The 25,659-nt window shown below is 43.0% G+C and overlaps 2 protein-coding genes across 5 annotated transcripts in view; one reads left to right on the top strand and one right to left on the bottom strand.

The window, feature by feature from the left end:
• The window catches only part of ASPH (aspartate beta-hydroxylase), a 229,628-nt gene that overhangs the window by 197,287 nt on the left and 6,682 nt on the right, over positions 1–25,659 (top strand). For 3 of the 4 annotated variants that reach the window (XM_060116093.1, XM_060116095.1, XM_060116092.1), the window contains 3 exons: positions 4,960–5,051; positions 5,420–5,553; positions 17,454–20,372. In XM_060116093.1, the coding sequence (XP_059972076.1) occupies positions 4,960–5,051; positions 5,420–5,553; positions 17,454–17,604 (377 nt within the window). In that variant the 3' untranslated portion in view covers positions 17,605–20,372. Of the gene's footprint in view, positions 1–4,959; positions 5,052–5,419; positions 5,554–17,453; positions 20,373–25,659 lie in introns of those variants that run through there. The other variant, XM_060116094.1, reaches the window with a different exon arrangement.
• The window catches only part of CLVS1 (clavesin 1), a 141,734-nt gene continuing 137,465 nt past the window's right edge, over positions 21,391–25,659 (bottom strand). Inside the window, exon 5 of the mRNA XM_060116097.1 lies at positions 21,391–21,478. Within this exon, the coding sequence (XP_059972080.1) occupies positions 21,391–21,478 (88 nt within the window). The remainder of the gene's footprint in view (positions 21,479–25,659) is intronic.

Here is a 25,659-nt window from a genome sequence, read left to right as displayed (position 1 = left end):
GTCAGCTTTTTGCCAACAAGATTTTTTTAAATAGAGCCGTAATGAGGTAAATATGTGGACAACATGCTAATTTTGTCTATTGGCATCTCACTAAATGAGTCAATTCTGTTGGCCTTAAGCATTCACCAGTTCATCTGATGGCTCCGTTCCATCAACATCCTCATGCTTCATAGAAGTTACTGGGCTTCCTACACTAAGTCTTCAGAAGAGTATGCATCCTGGCAGTAATTTCCAGAAACCATAGGCTCTGCTAAAAGCACATGCTTTAATAAGGTTGAAATATGCAAAGCATTATAGGGCATATAAAAGTGTTAAACAAGAAAGGAAATAAATAATGGAGACAATTTCATTGGGGGCAACCTTTTGACTTTTAAGGTTTTTGTGTATTTAAAAAAAATTTTTAATGGTAGCACAGTACATATAACTTAAAATTTACCACCTCAACTGTTTTCAAGTGTACATTCAGTGGGGTCACGTATATTCATATTTTCACGCAACCAATCTCTAGAACTGAGTTCCATCTTGCAAAACTCAAACTCTGTACCCATTGACAACACTCCCCATTGCCCTCCCCCAGCCCTTGGCAACCACCATTGCACTTTCTGTTTCTATGAATTTACCACTTCAGACACCTCATAGAAGTGGAATCATACAATATTTGTTAACTTATAAATTTTCATATATTTTGATTTTACCTGATTTTCCATGAATTAGAGTAATTTCTTAAAGTATTTTTTACTTCCTTGATCTTTGTTAAATTCTTCTTCCCACTGAATGGAATTTGCATGTTCTTTTTTTTCTCTCTCCTTAAGTCTGACAGAGTGATCTAGTATGCTCTTTGAAAACCTCAAATTATATTTCACCTTATTTTGATATTTTTCTAATTCCTGCTTTTATATTTTTCTTCCTCCTCATGTTCTTTTTGTTGTTTATTTTATCCGTTTTTTTTTAAACTTTTCAATCAGAACTTCTTAGTAAATTTATTTTCATTCTTTCATCTTCATTAATAAAAGCACTTAAGGCTATGGACTGATCTCTGGATTTAGCTTTGGATACTTTCCTTAAGCTATAGTTTATATTTTCATTTGTATTATTCCCCCCAGAAACGACTTCATTTTTATCTCAATTTCCATTTCGATTCAAAATAATTTAGAAGTGTGTGTATGTGTTTTATCAGTATCTGTTTTCCAGTCAGTTGCAGTCAATTAAATAGAAATTAATTTCTAGTTTTATTTTATGATCATAAAATAATACAACTCCCATAGTTGCTCTTTTAAGAAGTTTCATCAAGGTTCTTTGTGGTATTTTGTTTGTGGTTCCAGGCTTCTGGGAGGAACCCAGTAACTGTTTTCTGGAAACAAATTTCACAGTTTAAAGAATTTTGAAGGCAGCTAATATAGTAGCTTGCATAGAAGCATGGTGGCACCCCTGAAGGCAGATGCCCTGTTGGCCTGGAGACAGAGGGGAGGGAATCCTGCAGCAGGAGGGGTCAGGAAGATGAGAGGAGGGAGATGGCAGGGTCGTTTCTTAGCCACACTGAGAGCTCAGATTCAGACAAGAGGGCCATGAGGATCTGACTTGTGAAGACTTAGAGGTTGTCTAGCCTAGTTAGGAAAGAATGCTGCTGGGTTCTTGAAGGCCTTGAAGCTGTGGCTGCAAACTTCATTTCTATCCATATGTAAGTGGGAATCTTGGAAGTTCTCTAAGTAACCCAGTCATTTCTGAAGTATATTTATTCCTTTTTAAATGATCAACGTTTTTGAGTTGGAGAAAAAAAAAAAAGACCGAATCAACAAATATACATAACTAATTTTTCCCCACAGATGTTTTCAAATTGCTGTGTGACTGTTACAGAACATCTGTTTTGCTCGTTTATTGTTACAACGATGAACGCTAAAACATAGTGTTAACAAATACGCCACACACGCACAGTCATTCTTTCTTCCAGAGCCCACGGGAGATGGTGCTCACCCATCCCAGTACCCTTTCTGGATGAGCTCAAGCTGACCCTCTGAATCCTGCTTAGCACAGTGTTCTAGGTAGCCACTGTCAACTGATCAGAGTTGTCATGCAAGATGAACCTATTGTCATCCCAGCAGTAGAGCCTTGAGACTTCAGAGAGATACAACCCAGAGCCTTTAAAAATCTCACCTCCATGAATATCCCTCATAAAGTGTATTCTTCACATGTAGATGAAATATTCAGTTGATTCTTTCAGATTTGCATTGGCAGTTAGATCTCTTTCTGGGGCTATTTTTCCCAAAGAAACAACGTTTATCACTTCTTGAAAGTTACTTTAAACTGTGGGAGAAATAATAAATTAAAAACAAAACCACACCGAGTTCAGCTGCTGGGCAGTTTTCTCCTCCACAGAATGGTTTGTTCTGCACAGTTATGTTCAAATCCAAGACGCAGCATAGTGAAAATCATGCTTTAAAGCATAGCCTTTGGAGACTGAGGATCCCGAAGTGGGGTCCTGGCTGTACCACTTAGTGTGTGATGTGGGCTTGTTCCTGACTCTCTGAGCCTCAGATTCCTCAGCTGAAAAATGATGGTGAAAATAGTGCCTCGAGTATGGGGTTGTGACCAGGATCGGTGAGCAAAGGTCTGACATACAGATAAATGATAGCGATACTAGTTTTTATTACATAATAAGCATACATTATGTAACAGTAATGGAGACATACTTAGGTCGCCGTTAAGAACATGGACTCTGGGTCCAGTTGGACTGGAATTCCCGCTCTGCCACTGACTGTGTGACCTCTCCGCGCCTCGCTTCCTCTTCTATAAAATACGATTCTAATAGCGTCTCCCTCCCTGGTGCTTTAGACATCAGGTGAGTGGTCCCTGGCCCATGCTGAGCACCATGGAAGTGTAGTCGCGTTCCTGAACCCTCCCGATCACATGTGAATAGTTAAAACTGCCAACGGCAATCCACGAATGATAAGATTCTCCTACAGAGAATCCGTGTTTACAGACTAGAAAAGATGTATGTGGCTACATGGCTAGAGATGTTCTGTAATTCACTTCTCACCAAGCGGCAATCCTAGTGACCCAATCTGTTAGGTTCCCCATTTATTAGCTATCATTCGGGTAAGACACACGTGTTCTCCAAGTGACACGTGCTCAGCCCTCACCACTGTGCCCGTGGGAAATCCAGACACCTCTGGCTGCTCCTCAAGGCCCCAGGCTTCACCTAGCTGCTGCCTGAACGCACAGAACCCACAGCTGGTACTACTGCTAAGTCATCCCCAGATCCTGCATTTACGACGGCATGGGAAGCTAGGCCTTGAACATTCTTTATGAAGTCATATACAAGAATCTGTTGGTTCAAACTGACATTATCGTTAAACTCATATTCAGTTAGTAACTCAAAACAGCAACTACCATTTTACTCAAGAGACAGATTACTTAGGAAAAACAAATACAGAAGTTGTTTTCTAAAATATCAAGGTCCATTTGATTGAGGAGACTGCCGTTAGGATACATTCCTTGTTAACTCTCATTTTATTCTCAGTATATGATTATCTTAGGACACAACTAACATTAATTAAATAAAGTTGAACTCAGCTTAGATGTATCAGTACTTTGTAGGAATCCTGAGTAGGGAATTACAATGTCTCTACCTTTTATTTATTTATTTATTTATTATTATTTGTGTGTGTGTGTGGTACGCGGCCTCTCACTGTTGTGGCCTCTCCCGCTGCGGAGCACAGGCTCCGGACGCGCAGGCTCAGCAGCCATGGCTCACGGGCCCAGCCGCTCTGCGGCATGTGGGATCCTCCTGGACCGGGGCACGAACCCGTGTCCCCTGCATCGGCAGGCGGACTCTCCACCACTGCGCCACCAGGGAAGCCCATCTACCTTTTAGAAAAAAAAAAAAACATTGTTTTCCTCCTCCGTGACAGCAAATGATGCTGTACCTTCCTGAGCACATCTTTCAAGATATGATTAAGAAACAGTGATTTTGTCGATGGTGAAGGAATTTGCATAGTCCAGGGTGCTTTAGACTATGTCCCAAAATCTGTGTTCTTGACCAGTCCCTCAAGAGAAACCCCCATCTCTCAGAGACCTCCTCCCCTCTTCACTGAAATCCTATTCTTATCAGCACATAAAAGATGAGCTGTACATTGGAAAATACATTAAATTTCAGTGAAAACTAATGTGTGAGTTATTAGAATATAGTCCTAGAAAATGCACTTTTAGGTCAGAAGTGTAACATAAGCTATTTTCCTTCCTCGGGGGCTGGGGGGTGGATTCGTTTACTGTGGCTGCTATAATAATGACCATAAATGTCGTGGCTTAAGATAACTCAGATGTTTTACCTTTACAGTTCTGGGTCTCACTGAGCTAAAGTCAAAGTGCCATCAAGGCTGCATTCACTTTAGAGGCTGCCCCCATTCCTTGGCTTGTGGTCCCCTTCCGTCTTTGGAGCCCTCAATAGCCAGTCAAGTCTTTCTCATTCTGTATCACTCTGGCACTGACTCTGTCTTCTACATTGAGACCCTGTGATTACACTGGGCCCATCCAGTTCATCCACAATAATCTCCTTCTTTAAAGGTCAGCTGATTAGTAATCTCCATGTCACCTGCAACCTTAATTTTCCTTTGCCATGTAACATAACATATTCACGAGTTCCTGGGCTTAGGCTGTGGTCATTCTTGGGAGGGAGCCATTATTCTCCCTGCTACAGGGGGAAAAATAAGTATTCAGCACATGCCTTGTCCGTTAGACATCCTTAGTCAAATACGGTACAGTCCACGGCTGGGTGGAAGGTTCTGGTCCTTGCTGCGCCGGTCACTGTTTATTGGAACAGGACACTGTGTCTTCTTGTGTTTACTGGGCCTTCTCATTCTTACAGTGAGGAGGACAATATAGATTGTATATGGTCAAAACGGGATGAGTTAAAGCTTTACTGTGATTTGTTTCTAACAGTGGTTTTATCACTTATTGTTCTAGGAAGGAAAAATGAAAATGCCTGTAAAGGAGCTCCTAAAACCTGTTCTTTACTAGATAAATTCCCCGAGACGACAGGATGCAGAAGAGGACAGGTACCAAGAATGTCTTCTGGGCTGGGAAGAACACAGTCAGTTATTGGGGGAATAACTGGGAATGCTGATGTTTACAAAGAAACGGTTATTTCCTTTGACCCACTGAAGGCCTCTTTTTTCACTTGCTTTTTAATAAGACATAATTTCATGCCCTCGACGGCAGCATGGAGGGTGGAAAATGTTCAGTGTTTATAGCTTTGTGGAAAATGGGAGTCCTTATTTTTAGTTCCTTCACAAAGAAATAAGACGAGAATATAAATTCTGAGTTCCGCAAAGGCACTAATCTAAATTGACAGTAATTTTGTACTTTTAGCAGTTCTCCCACACCTTGGTAAATGGATGAACAGGGTGGTACATTTTCTGTGCAGATCAAATATTCCGTCATGCACCCGGGAACCCACGTGTGGCCGCACACGGGACCCACGAACTGCAGGCTCCGAATGCACCTGGGCTTGGTGATTCCCAAGGAAGGCTGCAAGATCCGATGTGCCAACGAGACCAAGTATGTTTCCTTCCATCACTTTCTCTCTTACTCGTTACCTCTGAGGATGGATGTTCGTTACGACAAAGCTGTGCTCAGTTGGATTATTTCTCTTTCTTTGTAACTGAAGTGGGTGGTATTACTCCAACTTCTTAGTCCGTGTCCCACCTCTGTGCTTTCCGTTGGTCTGGAGGTACTCCCCACCTCTAGGGCTGCCCTCCTTAATCATTTCTCCCCAGAGCATTCTTGTCTGATTGCTGAGCCTTCTTGCTTCTCTTTCTAGATGGACAGACTTGCATTCAGTCAGCTAACTTGTACTAAACCCTACACATATTACACATTGTGTTCATTGCTTTACACCTTGAACTATGCATCAATACAAAGAGTCTCCTTCCTGAAGAAAACACCCTGTGATATTTATATGTCTTGCTCTAGAGGACACAGCATGGTGCAATGGACGTGGCTGCCTTTTCAAATCACAGCTGTGCCAACTAATCCTGTGTAACCTTGGCCAGTCACTTAATCCCCTACAGCCTCAGCCTGCTTACTTATAAAATCGGCAACGTTGCTATCTGCTTTGCAGGATTGTTGTCCAGATTAAACGAAATAATGCCTACAAGGCACTTAGCCCGGGTACCGGCCTGAGAAGGGACATGGTGAATGTTAGGGCAACTTCTTTTGATGCCTTTGCCTGTCCTGATCCTATTACTCTCTTCCCCTGGAATGCCCGCCTTTTCACCCATCCAAAATAAACCTATTACTAAGATCCAATTTTGTTCCTAAAAAGGAACCTCTCCTTTGACTTCTTAGAGTATTTACAGGGTATATTCTCAGTGATCCTGCTCTTTATTTCCATTGCTTTTTATTAATTGGTGTATATTGGTCTAATCTCTGGGACTGAGCTGTAAGCGCCTGGAGGGCAGAAACCGAGTTGTCTTCTCACACGTGTATCACGGCCCTTGGTGGAGGTCTGCGGGAGGGGTGCTCAGGAGTGTACTGGTCGTTCGTTTGGTTATTGAGACACCTGCCTGCCCCGGGCCTGGAGCAGCAGCCCACCGTGCCGTGAGGGATTCTGAGATGACTCACATGGGGGTCTTCCCCCACCAGAGGTGTCCAGTCAGGGAGAAAACACAGCTCGAAAGTCGTGAGTCATGAGAGGCTCAGGCAAGGATGCTGCAGGTGGCCAGTGGGCAGGCAGCTCATTTGCGCTGAGAATTGGGAAACTTGACAGTGGCGTCTTTTAAAGACAGGAAGGATTTGGACATTAAAAGCTGGAAGAGAGGGGGCACTCGAGGCTGAAAGAACAGCATCAGCATAGGCACGGAAGCCAAAACTTACCAGCCACGTGTGCGGAATATTGAGTGCTTTCAGCAACCAAGAGCGTGGGATACTGTTAAGAGGTAAACTGACCTTTAAGTTCTGGTAAATTTTTCCAGAATTTACTTGAACATATATGATTCGAATCAGGCAGCACCAAACCAAAGGTGGTTAGGAGCGCTCCACCTGCAGGAGCTGGGGGCCAGGTTTTTATAGAGGAGATGCTGACGCAAAGCAAGGAAATTATTTGACTGGTTATAGTGTAAGTGGTTGCCTTATTTGGGAAAGGCTGCTGGCTATTTGTGATTGGTTGTTCTTAAGTTTTACTTTCTCAGATTCCAGTGAATTGACTCTGGTGTAGGTTTTGCTTTGCCACGAGGCTACCAAGGCATTAGAACACCTCCGTCTAATGGCCTCCTTGTTTCGTTACTTTAACGTACGGAATAAGGTTGGAAAGTGAGAGAGTGGGTTAGAAGCTAAATCATGGAAGGCTTTGAATACAAACTAGTGAGATCAGATCTCTTTCAGGAAAGCGTTCTGGAAACCCTGGGTGTGTCCGATGGGGCGTTTGGGAAGAACAGTTAACGGCCTGCCACGGTAGCCCACCCCAGAAGAGCAGGGACTGGGATCCTGGAAAGAAAGGGAGAGTAAAGAACAGAGGCAGGAGATGTGATGAAGATTGACTCAAGTGAATCTCGAGTGTGTGGGGCAAGGGAGGGGTGTCCGTGATGACGCGGCAGTTTCCATTTTGGTCAGTAGCCAGGTGTTGATGCTTTAGCAAATGCTGAGAGCTTGGGAGACATGAGGCAGGTTAGGGGAACAGATCATGAGTCCGGTCTTCATATTATTTGTTTAAGTTGCTTTTGGAACACAGGAGTGGAAATATCCAGGAGTCTGCTGGATAGGGAGGTCTGGAGCTCAGGGGAGAAGTCAAGTCTAGACATGAAGGTTTTAGAAGCAAGCTTATCGGGAGGCTCTAGAGGAAACTTGAGAGTCCATGGCCACATCGACATTTTGGAGGCAGAAAAAGGAAAGAGAGCCAAGAAGGAGCTGGGGCAGCAGAGGGCAGAGCTGGAAGAGCCAGGAGGGGGAATCGGAGATGGCCAGACCGGGCGAAGTTTCTTCCCAGATGGAATGGAGCTCACCCAGCCTTGCTGAGCTCCATTCGGGTCTACAGGGTCTCTCTGCCAAAGGGGAGAGGGGCAGGGGACCCAGGGAAAACAGAGAGGAGGTGGGAGTGTGCTGGGGAAGGCAGAGTTTGACGAGGTCAACTCCTTGGAGGTCAAATAAGAATCACAGGGGCCGTGAAGATGGAGAAGAGCTTCAGACCTAATTTAACTATCCTAACTTAGGGTCTTGAACTGAAGTTGGGAATGTGATTAGGGGAACTGTCAGCACCCACCAGAAGTAGGGAAGGGCTGTAAGCCCAGCCCTGCGGCTCACTTGCAGGGTGACCTTGAATAAGAACACTGACTGGGCAGCCCCTCCGTTCCCACTGGGCTAAAAGCCAGCCTCCGTCAGGTGGCCATAAGTAGCTGCTGATAACAATACTTTGCCGATGGATAGTTCACAAATTCACAGTGATTATTAAAAAGCACTTGCCAACACCCCGCCTCTTGTTGGGCTAGGGCGGCGGGGTTTTGCGGAGGACGGATGGTTTCACGCTGTCTGGTCCCCAGGGAGCTTTGAAGCATCAGTGCCTTTCCTCCCCCTCCTCATTGCTGGTCAGCGTCCTTCCCCGTGTCCCTCCTGTGGTACTTGTTTTATGTTGCATTACATTCTCATCCTTCATAATCCTTAACTCCAGGGTGGCTGGGTCAGGCTAAGTGTTTCATTACAAAAAGAGTGTTTTTCATGAGAGAAATGGGTCAATGAAATTAAAGCACTGTGCCATGCTTCTAGTGAAAATGGCTAGAGAGCTGGATAGCAGAGTCAGTTTATAAACTCTGAGGACAGCATATGAAATCTGTATGTAATATGGAATCATATGTAATATGAAATCTGGGAAGTTTTACACTGTTATTATGGAAGCACTATGAGTGTGGAAACAGAGGCACACATACCAGGAAATCAGGCTTCCTTGTTATAGGCAAGTGGAAGCAATTTTTCAGAGCCTCTCGACTTTTGAAGGAGTAGCAATGTGTGCCTTGTAGTTCTCAGGTATTAATCACCACACTGTGATTCCTGCTAGCAGGCGTGCGTGTTGGTTAAAGAGTCCATCACTGCAAAACATAGCACGGCTCTTTTTATCTGAAGATGAGCTTGAAGGTGTGCAGCTGTCTATCTCAATAAGTAAAAGGATCATTTAAAATGAATAAATGCTTTCCGATGACAAAACTGATGCATGCCCCTGCTGCATCATTTGTGAAACACAGAGAAGCACGATCGAGAAAGTAAATATTATTTTTGATTTCGGTACTAAGAGATATTGCTGAGACACTTCTCAGGGCCTATATAATGTACATTCATGACGAGGAAGCACATAGTGATAATATACATTGTGCTTACTATGTGTCAGGCACGGTTCGAAGCACTCTGCATACCTTCACGACAACCCCACGTAACTGGGAGTATTAAAATCTGTACGTTTCAGCTGAGGAGACTGATGTATAAATAGGCTGAGTAACTTCCCCAGGGTCGCTCAGCTTAGCAAGTGTCGCTATTTGTATCAGGGTCCTAGGGCTACCGTAACAAATTAACACAATCTGGATGACTTAAAACAACAGAAATTTATTCTCTCACCATTTTGGAGGATAGAAGTCTGAAATCAAGGTATGGTCAAGGTTGGTTCCTTCTGGAGGCTCTGTGGGGGAATCCCTGTCCCCTGACTCTCTCCTGGCTTCCGGTGGCCGCGGGCTCTCCTTGCTGCGTCCTGGCTCGTAGGCGCATCACTGCAGTCTCTGTCCGTCTTCTTTTCCAAAGGCGCTTACTGAGGACCTCCCTGGCGGTCCAGTGGTTGAGGCTCCGCACTTCCAATGCTGGGGGCACGGGTTCTATCCCTGGTCGGGGAACTAAGATCCTACATGCTGGGGGCATGGCCAAAAAAATAAGCAAATAAATAATTAAAGACGCTTACTGGATTTAGGGCCCAACCTAACCCGGAATGATCTCACCGCAAGCCCTTTAACTTAATTACAACTGCAAAGACCCTTTTTTCCAAATCAGGTTATATCCACAGCTTCCAGGGGGACATACTTCTGGGGGTGAGGGCCACCATTCAGCCCACTACAGTGTTGGAACCAAGGTTCCATGCCAGACAGTTTGGCTTGAAAGTTTGTGCTTCTAGCCTCAATGCCATAGACCCACTTATATATAGGTTTGGAGGCTTTTTGAGTTTTGTTGTTGTTCACAAGGTTAGGATCATGCTGTACTTATAAGGTGACCACTTTGAATGCTGGTTTTTGTTTCCAGACATCAGGGTAACAAGTAGAGAAGGCTGCTGGGGTGTCTCCATCTCTGGGGGTTTGTTTGTGTCCCCCTCGACAGGCCATGCTTTGTAGTCAGTAAAATGAGCTCATTAGCGATCTTGAGTCAGAGCTGAATGAACTTGAGTCAGTGGATAAACAGGCCACCGCTGGCAAGTGGGAATAATTGTTAGCCTCACAGAGTGGCCAAGGTGTGTGAGCTTTGGGTGATCCCAGAGACAAATTCTTTCTTCTGAGTCTCCACGAGGGCTTCTGGTACATGCTGGAACCATACCAAGGGAAAGACAGGTGACCGTGCAGCTCTCCTGGAGACCCAGCCTCATTGCCTGTGAATCGCTGACCTGAAACGTTGCACAGGGCCTATATGTAGCCAGAAAAGCATGTGTTGGCATGGGTATCAGCAACAGAGTGAAGAAATGAATGGGCAATAAGCCATTTAATTCCTCTTTATATGGTTGTAGAAATAATGACCTTTTCCCACACACCTCAAGTATTCTATAGTATGTTTTTTCATTATTCTTTCAAGTTTCCTATCAGGAAGATTGTGTGGAAGGCATGCTAAAATATTAACAGTCAAAGAGAGACCGTTTTTTTTAATCCACCGTGAATTGTTCATAGACAGTATTTGTTATGTTTTCATAAAGTGTCCAAGACGATAGTCAGTTTAAATTTTTTCTCATCACGTTATAGAAGCTGTGAATTACCAAGTCATTGGGAACCAAATATTTTTGCCTCTTCTTCCTTTTTTGGGGAGGGGGGGTTGTTTTCTGGTTTTTTTAGTCGTTTCCCTGAAGTCATAGATGTTCTGTTCCACAAAATATACCCGTCTTCCATTCAAATTATAATGTGACCTTTCCACATTACCTTATCCACCATTCAAGCCTGCCCACCTGGGACTGTAGGACCAAAAATGTCACTTTTAACTGGATGGGATGCTTCCCTTAAGGTTTGTTGTTAAATAGTAACGTTTCACGCTCTTTCTTCTTTTACTTAAGCAATTTGGAGAATTAAAAACACCAATAAAGTTTCTTTACCCCTGTCCTGGTTAGCATGGGGTGTCTATGGCTATTCATACACACAGATGAATATCTGTGTCTCAACAGGGAACAGCACTTCCCACATTGAAAACAGATTGTGTCCAAACATTTGTTCATTGAACTGATGGTTGAGAATTTGGAAAGTTGAGGTCCATTTTGCTATGGCAGTAATAAATGATGTGGAGGTTTCTGGGCCAGCCCCTAAAAGCCTCCTAACTCATGGTCTTTGTTAATAGGGCTCTAGCACCAGTGACTATTGGTTTTTTTAACTTTTTATTTTATATTGGAGAATAGTTGGTTAACAATGTTGTATTAGTTTCAGGTGTACAGCAAAGTGATTCAGTTATACATGTACACGTATCTGTTCTTTATAATAATGTTTCTATGGGAAAACAGATCCTGAGTTTTCACTTCAGATTTTAACATCCTGTATCTTCATGAAGGTAAATGAAGAGCACCAAAGTCTCATGACCTGGGTTCAAATCCTGGCTTCCCCTCTTATGAAGTGTAACTTTAGACAACTTGCATGGCCTCACTAAGCCTCAATTTCCTCATCTGTAAAATGGGAAGCATAGAAGTATGTCTTGGTGTAGTTCTGAGCATTAAAGTGATCGTATAAATACATTCAGAACTGTATTTACAGAGTGGATGTGGTAAGCGCGCTCAGTATTTTGGGCTTTTATTGTGCTCGTCTCTGATTGCTGCAGAAATGGGGACTCCTGCCCCTTACCTTGCAGGGAGCGAGACCAAGCACTCCTGTACTGTCGGAGGTGGTCCTTGGAACCTGCAGTGCGCACTCTGGCGGGGCTGAGGGTGGGTGCTCTAAGGAGACAGGAGGGAGGGGGAAACGGGAAGTCGAGGGTGTGCAGGGCCAGGGCTGGTGAAGGAATGGATCAGGTACAGAGGGGGGCTGTGATTTGATAGGCCTGGGGCTGGGAGGGGTGCTGAGGCGGGGGGGCACAGCAGGGCACAGCGGATGGCCACCCCCTCCTTTTCCCCTTGTGGTCCCATGCCGCCACCCTGGAGAGGGGCCAGGGGCATCCCAGCTCCGTGGCCTCGGGAGGTTTCCTCTCCCTCTTCCCTTTCTTTGTCCTCCCTTTTTGGCTTTCTTAGCGATGTTACAGAGCCCTCTGCTACTGGGTAACCGAGGACCAAGAGGAGGAAGTCAAAGGCTGTTACAGAGGCAGCGCAGGGGCTGCACAGCAGAGCTGAAGCCCCAGGCCCACTTGGAGGGGAGAGAATCCCCGCGGCAGCCTGGCTGGAACGAGTCCCCCCAGGAGGGGTGGAGAGAGATACTAGGGTGCATATATACAGAACCTGTTGGGAGAAGAGCTTCTTTGTAATTTAGCCATCTTTTATTGAAATTACTATTTTGACATCCAACAAAATAGCAAATACCGTACCCATTTCTCAGCTGACAGTTTGTGAAATGTATCCTGTAAAATGCAGTATGAAGACTAAAGTCCTAGCCAACAGCTTGGCTCAGAGAATTAAGAGAATTTCAGAGCTGAAAGAAGCCCTGGAGGCCCTCTTGTCCTCCTCCATCATTGCACAAATGGGGAAACTGAGGCCCACAGGTGACATGCTTATCACAGCCCCATGGCTAGTTAGCAGTGGTCAGAACAAGAACACAGGTGTCCTAGCTTCCAGAAAAATGCTTTATCCTGATAGATAGATAGATAGATAGATAGATAGACAGACAGACAAAGAAGGTATGTGCATGTGTATTTCTGTATTAGGAGGAGAGAAAAAAGAGGAAGTGGCAATAATGCGGTTTTAATTTCAATTCCAGGATGTGCCAGGATTCCCAGTGCAGTCAGAAACTGAGGGATTTCAGTGGATCAGAATTAATAAGAGCTGTGTTAAAGTAGCCTGATTCCTGAGCCCTTTGACCCTTTTCTGTACTCCAGTGAGCCTGTTTAAATTCCTTACAGGCCACCTCAGCATAGCAGCTATAGGCGCTGAGAATGTTTCCTAGAACCGTGATCTTGAGCTAGAGGTTTGGCTGCAGTGAAGCCAGTCTAGTGCCTTTCTGCTTCCTCCACAGAATCACGGTGTCACCGCAGGCATCCGAACTGGCTTCCATGTGATTCCTTTGCTGAAAAATTAGAACCGCGTCAGTTGTCTACCTCAGAACCTTTTAGCAAAGATCACTGAGATATAATCTATAAAGTTTTCGGGTGGAAAACTCTATAAGCACGTAGCATCATTATTTAGCATTATTAATGGTGATGGTAATTCTATGACAAAATTAGTTATTAGGCTCTCACTGCCACCATTATACCATTATCATTAATTATAATAACCTGAGAAATTGAGGAATTACACAATTTTGGTTTATCTTGTGACCAGATATTCTTCTATCTTTTGGCAAACCAGGGAGAGACGTTCTTCTCGTAACAGTAAGAAATGCTAAAATTAAGCTGAGGTAGCCATCTGGGGATGGGGTGCAGCTCCCCACCGCCATCCTGCCTTTCTGGACCCTCGGGGGAAGGCTGGGTGAGCGCCTCCAGGAAGACTTCTTTCCAAGGCTGCTCTGAAAATCTTTTCTCCAGAGGGTCCTTCCCTTGTCATAATTTGAGCATAACTTAAATGTATGTGGTGGAGATGTGCTCTCAGAGCGAGTGGCCTGAAAACTAGTTTCTTTGCATTGCAATGAGTGTCTTTGTTTTTCACTCAGAAGAGATGTAAGACCTTTGACATCTTTGAGCTCTGTGTCTTTTTGTTCTGGAAAACCTTCATCCTTTCCCAGACAGGTGACACATCTCTTGTTGAACTCAAGTCACTTTAGTCTGCATGTCACTTGGATGGAGTTTTACTGTCCTTCCCAATTAGGGCTGCACTTTTAGTCATTCTCGCTCTCATAAGTGATTGAAAGACATCATTTTTTACCTATTCAGATCTACATTTAAGAATCTACAATAAGTAATTGAGTATCTTTACCATTTTCTGGGAAAGTGTCTGAAAGAAAATAGAAAGGCAAGTATAAATCTAATAGAATTTTATGGCCCTAATGGAATCCAGCCCCTTGGAATACCTCCCAGATTTCATGTTTAAAAACTTGTTTAACCAGTGGTTTACACTAGTCCATATTTGACCCAAAATATCTGCAAAGCCACAACCCAGTGCTAACTTAAGTTCCACCTTTACAGACACTGGTATGCCATGAATGAACCAGCGCTAAAAGCTTTTCCCAATTTATAAGGAATTTAAGTTAATGAATGGAATGCTTAAGATTTTTCTCACATCCAGCATTCCTAAATCTTTGGCTTTCTTATACTTGCTGTAATCTAGTGAAAAATGTCATTTTGTGCAAACTTAGAATGTTCAATTTAGTTGTCTTAATTACTTCCAGTACTTTAAGTAGGTTCTAGACTCTCTACCACTCAGAAAACGTTGAGAATCACTTGTCATCGCCGCACCAAGTGTATGTCACAGATTATCTTAGGAAGTTTTGATATTGCACCCCCTGGGAAGTTTTCAGTCTTCTCAAATAGAGGCAGATAACTCACAGGGAGTGATGCCAAAGTAATTTTGAATTTTCTGTATGAATTTGACTACTCTAGGTGCTTCATATAAGTGGAATCATACAGTATTTGTCCTTGCATGAGTGGCTAATTTCACTTAGCATGATGGCCCAAAGGTTCTTCCATGTTGTAGCATTGTCAGAATTTCCTTCTAAGGCTGAGGAATATCCCCTTGTATGTATAGACCACATTTGTTTATCCATTCATCTGTCAGTGGACACTGGCGTTGCTTCCACCTTCTGGCTACTGTGAGGAATGCTGCTGTGAACATGGATGTACTGTTTTTTTTCTTTTGCATGCCCTTCTCCGCTTGTCTTCTGCCTGTACTGTAGGCTTGTCACTGACATTGCTTAGTCCCACCAATAACAAGACCGAGGAAGTGACCACCAAACTGTATAAGCTAGGGATCATGTTGCTTCTTTTTTCTTGTCATTTTTTTCTTTTCTTAACTTTGCTTTTCTTTTCGAATTTGACTTTGCATGGTAATGAATACATAGTCCGTCATTTGCCCCTGAGTCTATATATTTTTGTCCTTCGTTACACTTGGATGGGACTCCAGTAGACCCTGACCCTTCAGAGGAATTGGATCAAAGAGCCAAGCAACTCATATTGAGTGCAAGACTTTAGGGTAGGTGGGACCTCCCCTGTGGTCCAGTGGTTAGGACTGCGTGCTTCCACTAATGGGGGCGTGGGCCCCATCCCTGGTCAGGGAGCTAAGGTCCCACAGGCTGTGCGGCGCAGCCAAAAAATAAAAATAAACAATAAACTCGCAACTGCACAACACTGTGAACCAACTGTACCTCAGTTAAAACAAAGACATCAGGGTAGGTGTGTGAGGCAGTGCAGGAGGTGGGGCTGGGGAGAGAATGGGTCACAGGGCAGAGGACTGGTTCCCAACTTCAAGGACCTTTTAACTTGCAGATATTTGTTACTTTAAATTATTTGGAAATTTTAGTGTCAGATTCATTAATATGTGTGCGACAAATTTGTCTCCCACTTCACTGCCTTCCAACTCAGGACATTTGGCAATGACTGGAGACTTTTTTTTTTTTCTTTTTGGCTGCATTGGGTCTTCGTTGCTGTGCACGGGCTTTCTCTAGTTGTGGCAAGTGGGGGCTACTCTTCGTTAAGGAGTGCGGGCTTCTCATTGCAGTGGCTTCTCTTGTTGCGGAGCACAGGCTCTCGGTGCGCAGGCTTCAGTAGTTGTGGCATGCGGGCTCAGTAGTTGTGGCTCGCGGGCTCAGTAGTTGTGGCTTGTGGGCTCAGTAGTTGTGGCTTGTGAGCTCTAGAGCACAGGCTCAGTAGTTGTGGCACACGAGCTCAGTAGTTGTGGCACACAGGCTTAGTTGCTCTATGGCATGTGGGATCTTCCCGGACCAGGGGTGGAACCCGTGTCCCCTGCATTGGCAGGCAGATTCCTAACCACTGCGCCACCAGGGAAGCCCAGGAGACATTTTTGATTGTCACAGCTGGTAAGGGCATGCTACTAGTATCTAGCGGAGACCAGAGGTGCTGCAAAACGTCTCACAGAGCACAGGACAGCCCCCCCCCCGACAAAACAAAGCATTACCTGGCAAAAATGTCAGTATTGCCAAGGTTGAGAAAGCTTGCCATGTGTAACATTATCTAATTTAATATTGATTAATCACCAGGTAATGAACATAAAAAGACAAATCATTTCCCTAAGGAAAGCTTCCTTATGATAATGCAATAACTTGAAATCAAGCTAGCGTTTTCCTCCTATAATTTTAATTATTTGCTAATCCAGGAAGTAAGATTTTAAATACTTGAGAGGAATTTTGATATCTAGAAAAAATTTCCTAGTAAAAATTTCATTTCAGAAACATAAGTTAGCATTTACCATATTGACAATTAATACCTATTTGAAAAAGAAGAAAACATTAGCATAAATAATAAACTTTCCTTGGGATTGAAAGGCATTGTATGATTGCCCCCTGCATTTTACTCTCTCAACTGCCTTATTTAGACTAACACCATATTTAGATCTTAGCTCCTATACAGAGCTATCCGCCCTAAAGGATGTTCTGCAGCATTCATTTAAAATATTCCATGGATAACCCACTTGCACAGCGTATAACATTAGAAGCATAAACGATCTGCCCTTTCATAAAATGGAACTTTAACAAATGGAATGGGTTGAAAAGAGAATCATTTGGAGATGCACAGACACCATGCCTATGGGACATCAACATGCCTGAGACCCAGTCACTGTCTGTACTTCCACACCGACCTCTGAAATGCCAGGGAGGATACCATGGAGCCATTGACTGGGAGGTCACCTTGGGAATGAGCCACTGGGGCACACTTTTGAGTGCTCACCCGACTAGACAAGCCTTGCCTAGGTTTATACCAAGAATAAGTTTACCCTTATCACCAGTCTCCTGCCTTGTGTATACCTTCAGTGCTGAGCATGCAAGTTGATGTTCATGGTAAGAATCCTGAAATTCTTTCTTAATCACCGAGGAAAGAACACATCCTGTGTTTCGCTTACCTGGTCCTACTGCACAGGTTATCATGAGAGAGGCTTCCTGAGCACAGACGTGGATTGATCCTCAGGCATCTGAATCACGAGCTTCCATGCTTTTCTGTTCCAGGACATGGGAGGAAGGCAAGGTGCTCATCTTTGATGACTCCTTTGAGCATGAGGTGTGGCAGGACGCCACGTCTTTCCGGCTGATCTTCATCGTGGATGTGTGGCACCCCGAGCTGACACCCCACCAGAGACGCAGCCTTCCTGCGATTTAGCATTTTGCGCAGGCTCAGGACATGCTGGAGAGAGGCTGCCTTTCTGGTTCAGTCACCTTGGATGTGGGCACAGACGTTCAAACACCACAGCCCTTAATTCCCTTGATTTGCAGCCTGAAAAATTCTAAACCTCCTCCGAGGGTCGGATGACACTAAAGGGAATATATGCCTCGCTGCAATTCTGTTAGAAAATACCTGCGGTTTTTCATCCATGACAGCCCCCATCTGATGCCTGTATTCCAGGTGAACCCATGATAGCTTCTACCTTGCCAGCCAAAGATATTTTTTCCACTGAGAAGAGGCGAAATGTGTGTAAATGAGAGTATATGTAGAAACTGTGAATGGATTGCTTTAGTTTGTAATTTTTCTATGCAATTATATTTTTCTAGGGTAGCAGGATGATTTTGTCATCACACACCAGTACTTTTTTGTTGAGTTTAATGACAAGCTGTATAAACATTTTAGCTTTGCTTAATTGTAACTTTCCTGGTGAACTCAGACGTCCCTCTTTTAATTATTTTTAGTAAAAGGCACTCATACGAAAAAACGATTCTACTTTCCTAATACAAAGGAGAAAGACCATAATTATGCCAATGTCTCATGAACCGTACTGCTCCCTACCCATTGAGTCTCTTTGCTTTTTTGTCATCATTGAGAGCTGGTATCTTAATTTCTTTCCTCGCTATGTGAATGGTGGAGATACTGTCAAAATGGTATTTCTTTCTAAGAGGAACTTTTTACACTGAAGAAGGACTTGGAGTCATTTTGTAATGAGTTATAAGAATGACGCATGTAAATTTTTTTTAATGTCAAGCACTAGGCATTAGAAAACAAAAAGTAAAATTTCTCCAAGTGAAAATTTTCTCTTGGGATCAGGTAGATAGGGGGCTGCTAGGACACCTGGCTCCTGGTCCCTTAGCGTCTGTGGAACAAGGCTGGAATCCAGAATGTTTTCTATTGTGGATTCTTGTGAGTGATGAGGTCGTTGAAAGGATTCCCATCAAAATTTTGTAAAATTATGAAGGATGGCAGAGTGGAAGACCAAGAATGCCAGGATCTCTGTCCTGCGTGTAGGATGTAAAAATTGCTGTCCTCTTTGAAATTGTTCGGAGGACTCTGACATCTCCCTGGCTTGGGAAACTTCTGCCATTTAAGCTTCACTTTGTGATGGCAATTATTATTGATAGTTTAGCTTTAAAATTTCCTACTGCATAGAAAGAACAGTTGCCTACTCGTTCCAAAGATGACCACGTCATTAATTTAGTGGAATATTGATGCATTAAATTTTGTGTTTTTTAAGTCAAAGCTAACTAGAAATGTTAGCTATAAGAATGTAATGATATTCATGCACTGAATTTTAAGCCAATATGAACAAAACTGCTGGAGAAATTACACATAGGTTACCAGCTTTCATTCGCAGGTGGAAAAAACACTTGTGCTTTCTTTTCCACTGAAGGACAAAGAAGGATGCTTTCTTTATCTTATTTAGAAAACCTTCTTTAATATTGAAATGAAGCCCCTTTGCTTGTCTTTAAGGACTTCAGCTTCCAGTCAAAGAGTTTGTAAAATATTTGCCCTCTTTCCTTCTGTTTTGCCATTGTTGAAAAATCTCACTAAAATAGATGAAGAAGCATGTGAGGAAAAATATCAAAATTAATTACTGAAATCCAGAAGAAAAAGGAAACTCTTGAAAAATAAAAAAACATTTGTGTCCTTCAGTATTTATTGAACAGAAGAAATGGCTGACAAAGAACAATACAATCTAGTGTTCATGTGGTAACATTCATGTCACTTACTGAATTTGGTTCTTGTATGTATATTGCATACACATAAAGAAATTCAAAGTGTAAGTTGTCACTGTTGAACCGTCATAGATTCATTTAATGAAATCATGGAATAGAGTAAAAACTAGCTCTTAAGTTAGTAATTATAGTATGGTATTTAAAATCGGGTCACTACAGGAGGATTCTAAATATTGCCGGTTGGAAAGCCAGAACTATTACTGCTGCAGGATGTTGGCAATAATAGACTCCAGTAGCATTTGAAATCCTGGATCCCACAACTGTTTTATAAACTCAAGTAATAAAATGGGTTTTCTAATTTGCTTTAATTCTTCATCTTTCTTCCCTATGTTGTGGTATGTAAGAAAAGTGTTTCAGTCATTGCATTGGTAGAATTATTTCTACCAATGTTATTTTTTTGTTATTTGAAATGTCTACACAAAATGGATTGGTTTTATTTATACTGTGATGCCATTGGTTGAGAAATATTTTAAATTCTCTTTCAATTTTATTTCAAGGGTGGAATACAAAAATCACTTCTGTTATTATTTTCAACCAGTAGAAAAAAATTAAAACACTAGATCCATTGAGAAAGAGATGTAATAAATGATTAAGATCAGTATCTATCGAGGGTGATTATGGCCAGTTGAATCACCTCTTTCCTTTGAATTTTTTAGCCAACGATTTAACCCTCCCAAGTACTTAACGTGTAAAATCATATTTTACTGCTCATTATCAACTAAAATATTTTTTATTTGACATTGAGCACCAACTGGTCATACTAATGAAGGCCCATGTCGTGCAGATGGCTGGGAGAAGAAGAGATAGCTAAAAACATACACCTGGTTTTGGGAAACATGGCACAAGTAAGGATATCATATCTTATGATACCTGCTTATTTTTTATCTAATTTCCTTTGAATGGATAGCTGGGGACTCCATTTCTAAGGATAATAAACAAAGAAATAAAGTGATCTTTGGCATTTCATCCTGCATTCCTGGTCTTCTCTTATTTTCAGTTCTTTCATATTTCACCGTCCTTAAGGGTCTTCCTCCATGATTGATACCTACCCTCTCAGCAACAGCCAGGCCCTTTCTCCACACCTTTAACTGGTTGCAAGAGGAGGTGAGGGGACATGGGGAGTGGTGTGATGCTTTTGTAGCACTTTTCTTTTCTGTAGTGACCCAAGTGAGGCAACTTGAATGGATTCATTAATCAGTGACATGTATTTTCAATGAGACCCCCTCCCACCCTCTAGAGACACACATCTCGTGTGGGAAGTCACATTGCTAAGATGAAATAGTCATCTTTCAATTTGTGTCCTTGTTTAAAATTAGCCCGTGATAATCAGCTGGTGGCCTGATCAAAGATGTGATATCAAAATCATTTTTGCAGGATATCAAAAAAAAAAAAACAACAAGCTCTGCAAATAGCCAGACCTACGAGAACGTGCTCTTAGGCTGAACAATTTGAAATTTGATGCTGGTGATGAGGTCAAGAAAATATTTCAATATAGGAATGGAAATCACTGGAGATACTATTGTCCTGGGGCTTTGCACTACATTAAACTTGACAATTGTGTCTGCACAGTTTAATTCTTATGTATCTACTTGGAAATACACTTAATCTTAAATTGCAAAAACTGGACAGAGTCTCTGCAAAGCCTCAGAAAAATCCTTATCCTAATGAAGTGTGTGCATCAAATTTAGTTTTTCTCTTTTCAATTCACTTAATACTATAAATATGGGATGGGGGGAATCTTGTTTCCATAACTGCCTTGCTTCATCCTCCAATTCCCTCATTGGAAAAAAAAAGCATCTCTCAAGTCTTTGTTCAACTTTGGCTGCTTAGACCAATGGCTGGTGACAGTCATTACTGGGTGGCAGGAGAGGAGGCCCTTGTGTCGAGCCGAACACACGCATCGTGGGGTCAGTTGCACATGTGCTTCCTGGTGGCCGATACCACTGAGGGCGGGCGATGTCCGGAGCACAGGCTGGCTCAGGGTTCAGTCCAGAGCCAGGAGTGGCTGAGTGTTCTCATTCTCTCCCTTGTTCTCATGTTTCAGGGTCCCAGCTTCTACCACAGACTGAGATCTAATAACGGGAAGGAAAAAGATATGATTATAAATAAGTCATGGTGTCAGCCATTTTGGAATCTTGTAGGGCATTCAGACTTTATGTCCCCCTTACTAACCAAGACACTCAAAATAGCTATATAACTTCTCCCCCCTTTTGTATCTCTGTTTTCCTTGCTTTTGTGTCTTCTACATGACATTTTTAGGGAGCGAGGCATCGTGGAATCTTCTTTGCAGGAATCTCTTCTTTTGGTAAAATGAACACGTGTTCTAGCCACAACTCTGCCCCCTTGTCTAAACATTCTGTGGATCTTGAGATGTATAAAGTCTCATAAATTTTGTTGGATTTTTAATGTTTCAAAGTATTTTTGAGAGCCTTTGTTTCTCAAGGTCATAGGAAACTATCATGTATGATGTTAAGACCATGAGATTTGGAATCAGATGGTCAATGTATTCTTGACCCCTTACTGACTGAGGAGTCTTGGGGGAGTTCTTAGAACCCTGGACCTTTATTGTCTCACCTATAAAGCAGAGCTGTTACCTACCTTCCAGAGTTGTTGAGAAGGACTAAAACTAATACTATACCTAAAGCACGTGACATGTACTTGTAGTCAAAATTTATGGAGCAGTCTGTTACCACCATTATTGCAGTAATGGCAGTGATCTTAGTTTCTGGTGTGTCCTTTTATACTAGAGTAATAACAATTTCCTGTGCTTATAACATGGATTGAAACTGAAATTATTTTCTAGCTTTATTTATTTATTTATTTATTTTGTGGTACGCCGGCCTCTCACTGCTGTGGCCTCTCCCGTTGTGGAGCACAGGCTCCGGACACGCAGGCTCAGTAGCCATGGCTCACGGGCCTAGCCGCTCCACGGCATGTGGGATCTTCCTGGACCGGGGCACGAACTCGTGTCCCCTGCATCGGCAGGCGGACTCTCAACCACTGCACCACCAGGGAAGCCCTATTTTCTAGCTTTATAGAGAGAAGATTATAAGAGCTATGCACACAGTAGACATTCAATAAACGTTCACATACTAAAAAAAAAAAAAAAAAAAAAGCCATTCCAAACATTAAGAAAATGGTTGAATTGGGTTGTTCAAATAAGCAAGATTTACATATATGTGCAGTAAATGGTTAGCTCAGTAGGCCTGAGTTGCCCAAACCCTCCACATTCCAAACGTCTTCAGGACTGTCCCTTGACTGGTTCTTCTGAACCCTTGGAGTATCCTGACTGATAAAGGGTCTTTGTATGCCTGAGACTTTGGGCCATGCCTCAGTGGTTTATGCAAACAATGTGATTTATGGTGAATGCCTGTTTTTATATGCCTGAGCTTTGGGTCACACCCTGTCAGTTGGACCTCTTGTTGGGGAAGGTGGAGGAGTTGAAGACCGAGTGGCTAAGGTCAGTCACACACGCTCTGCATGCCTATGTGACGGACCCCCCCCACCCCAATAAAACCCAAAACCCTGGGCATCAAGGCATGGGTGAGTTTCCCTGGTTGGTGACACCGTGCATGTGTTGTCGCACGTCATCGCTGAGAGAACTGAGCTCTCTGTGTGGCTGCACGGGAGGAAAACTGGAAGCTTGCAAGTGGTCCAGTGTACCTGAACTCCACCCAGTGCCCGTTTTTCCTTTGCTGATTTTAATCTGTATCCTTGTGCTATAAGGAACCTTAACTGTGAGTGTAACTACGTTTCCGGGTCCTGTGAGTCCCTCTAGCAAATTATCAAATCTGAGGATCCCAAACACAGTATATAATAACACTAATAGTTGCTGTCTGTGCACCTGGCATAGTTGTAACTTCTTTACATGCATTAAGTTCCTTCCTGTTCATACGCCTAAGGACTGATGCTGTTATTGCTTCCATCTGGGGAGTGGGAAAAACTAAGGGACAAAAAAAATCAGGTAACATAGGAAAGGCTGCACAAATAGAGAATAGAGGACAGGACAGGTTTATCACCCTCACGGTGTTCCTGGGTCTACCTAACACTGCAGAGATTTTTAGCTACTCTAAATGTCAGTCCCGTCAAACAGTCCAACTTCAGGTACCAAGTCTAACCTTTGAAAATGAAATGGATTCGTTTGCTCCTGGGACAGGGCAGAGAAGCCCCAGGCAGTAGTGTAGTTCAGCTCTTTTACACATTGCCTACATATTTCTGTCTTTGCTTTTAACTAAGTCCTGGTGTGTGTGTGTGTGTGTGTGTGCATGCACACACGTGTGTGTGGGGTAATAGATTTATATAAGAAGAAGAAAAGCTGAAAACCCAGAAGGCATTAAAACAAACTGAAAAACAGAGAAGTAGAACTGCCCACACAGGCCACTCCATCCAGCACCTCGGACAGCTGCCTAACTGCTTTGCCCTTCAGGCCCTGGTGAAGATGAAGGCTATTCAAGGCCGGTCCTTTGTTACTGAACTGTATTCCTCTACTTTCGTGCCAGTTGGCTTTGTTTTACAACATGGCAAGAGAATCACAGCCACAGAGTTAGAAGGGACCTTGGCGACCCACTAGATTAACCCACTAGGACATATTCAGTCATGGGCCACGCAGCCTCTTGTTGAATATACCTGACTTAAGAAATCTACTCCTCCATGCTCCTAGAGGCGGAGCTCTGCTAGACAGTTCTTTCTTACACTGAACTAAAACCTGTCTTTTTACGATTTCTATATACTGCTTCTGGTTTCGTCTCCTGGAGCCACCAGAGTATGTGTAATCCATCTGGTCCACGTAACAGCCCTTTACGTATTTCTCTAGTGCTCTCCAGCCCTCTCTCTGCCTGCACTAAAACTAACCAAATTCCTCTTGAACCAAGGTTTCTAAAATTACCACCCTCCTGCATCTCTTCATCAACTGGTTGCCCTCAGGATGTCACCTCAAAATGGAATGAAATTATTGCTTCCTTTCTTCTTCTTCTTCTTTTTTTGTATGCTTCTATTGAAGCATAGAAAATGCACCTAGAATTGCCTTAACCTTTCTGGCACTCACGTAATGAAGCCGAGGGAAATCTTAGCTATATTTACACATGCTGCTGTTAAGTCGCTTCTCCCCCATCTTGAAAGTGCAGGGTGGAGTATTTCATCTTTTTAAATTTGGCTTATATTACCACTGTATCTCTATCCTTTTGGATCTAGAAATTTGTTATCCATCCAAATTATTGTCTGTGATTTTCATGAGTATTGGATTTGTCTCCAAACTTTCCCTTCCCCTATTTTGGGAGCCACTATGGGAAAAAAAAATCGACAACTTCTCAAATATTGACCGTTCAATCAACAATCACTTATTTCCACTCACTCGTGGTAAGAAATGCTTGTGAATGTCTTCTGCTATATGCCAGGGACTGTGAGACCATGTTCAGAACCCCTCATTCTTTAGTGGAAATATTGCTTCAGTTACCCAGTCAGAAACGCACAGATAGGTATGGGGTTACTGTGATAGGCACCCTGAGAACGGGGCATTTGGGGGAGGGGAGGCCTTAGCTCTAGCAGGAAAGGAAGGAAGGAAAAAGCTGTCATTCACACAGTGACATCATTCACAGTCCTTACTCAGGTGACTCTTCCCTCCACGTGGCATCAGATTTGGATCTCGGGGGGATTTTTTAAAACCCATACTGACGGCAGGGACACAGAATGCTAGTTTTGTATCTCAGCCAATAAACGGTTTGTCTTGGGTGAGTGGTGAATAACCATTGAACAGTTCTGAGGCACTGACCGTGAGGGACCAAACCTAACATCTTTGCCCCTTGTTTGCTTTTTCCCTGACCATAGCCTCTTTACTTCCAGCGTGACCTGATTCCATTTACCTGGTCACACAATGAACATTTGCTACAAGGAACACACTCATTACGGAGTGTTTGAAATTCACTGGAAAAACAGAAAGCATATGTTGCTGTTTTCAAAATCGATTATAAATAAAGCCAAGAGAAACACCTTTCTTAAATCTTGCCCGCAGTCCATTTAGCTGAGTCACAGTACTCTCTGGGAAGACCGATCCACTGCTCACTGATAGAAATGTCTCCACCACTTGTAAACAGAGAGCTCAGGAATTGTGCATTAACGGGAGGACCACTTGCCTCGCGACTTTGTTGCCCAGATCACGCTCAGTGGTAATCCTTGCATTTGGTGGCTTTGCCTTCTCCCAAGAAGATGAACACTTCTGCTAAAATAAACATTTCAGACTTTTCTCTGGGGTCCTCTT

Source organism: Mesoplodon densirostris, chromosome 13 (assembly GCF_025265405.1).
Source record: "Mesoplodon densirostris isolate mMesDen1 chromosome 13, mMesDen1 primary haplotype, whole genome shotgun sequence".
Lineage (NCBI taxonomy): Eukaryota > Metazoa > Chordata > Mammalia > Artiodactyla > Ziphiidae > Mesoplodon > Mesoplodon densirostris.
This window is presented reverse-complemented; position numbering and strand designations above follow the sequence as displayed.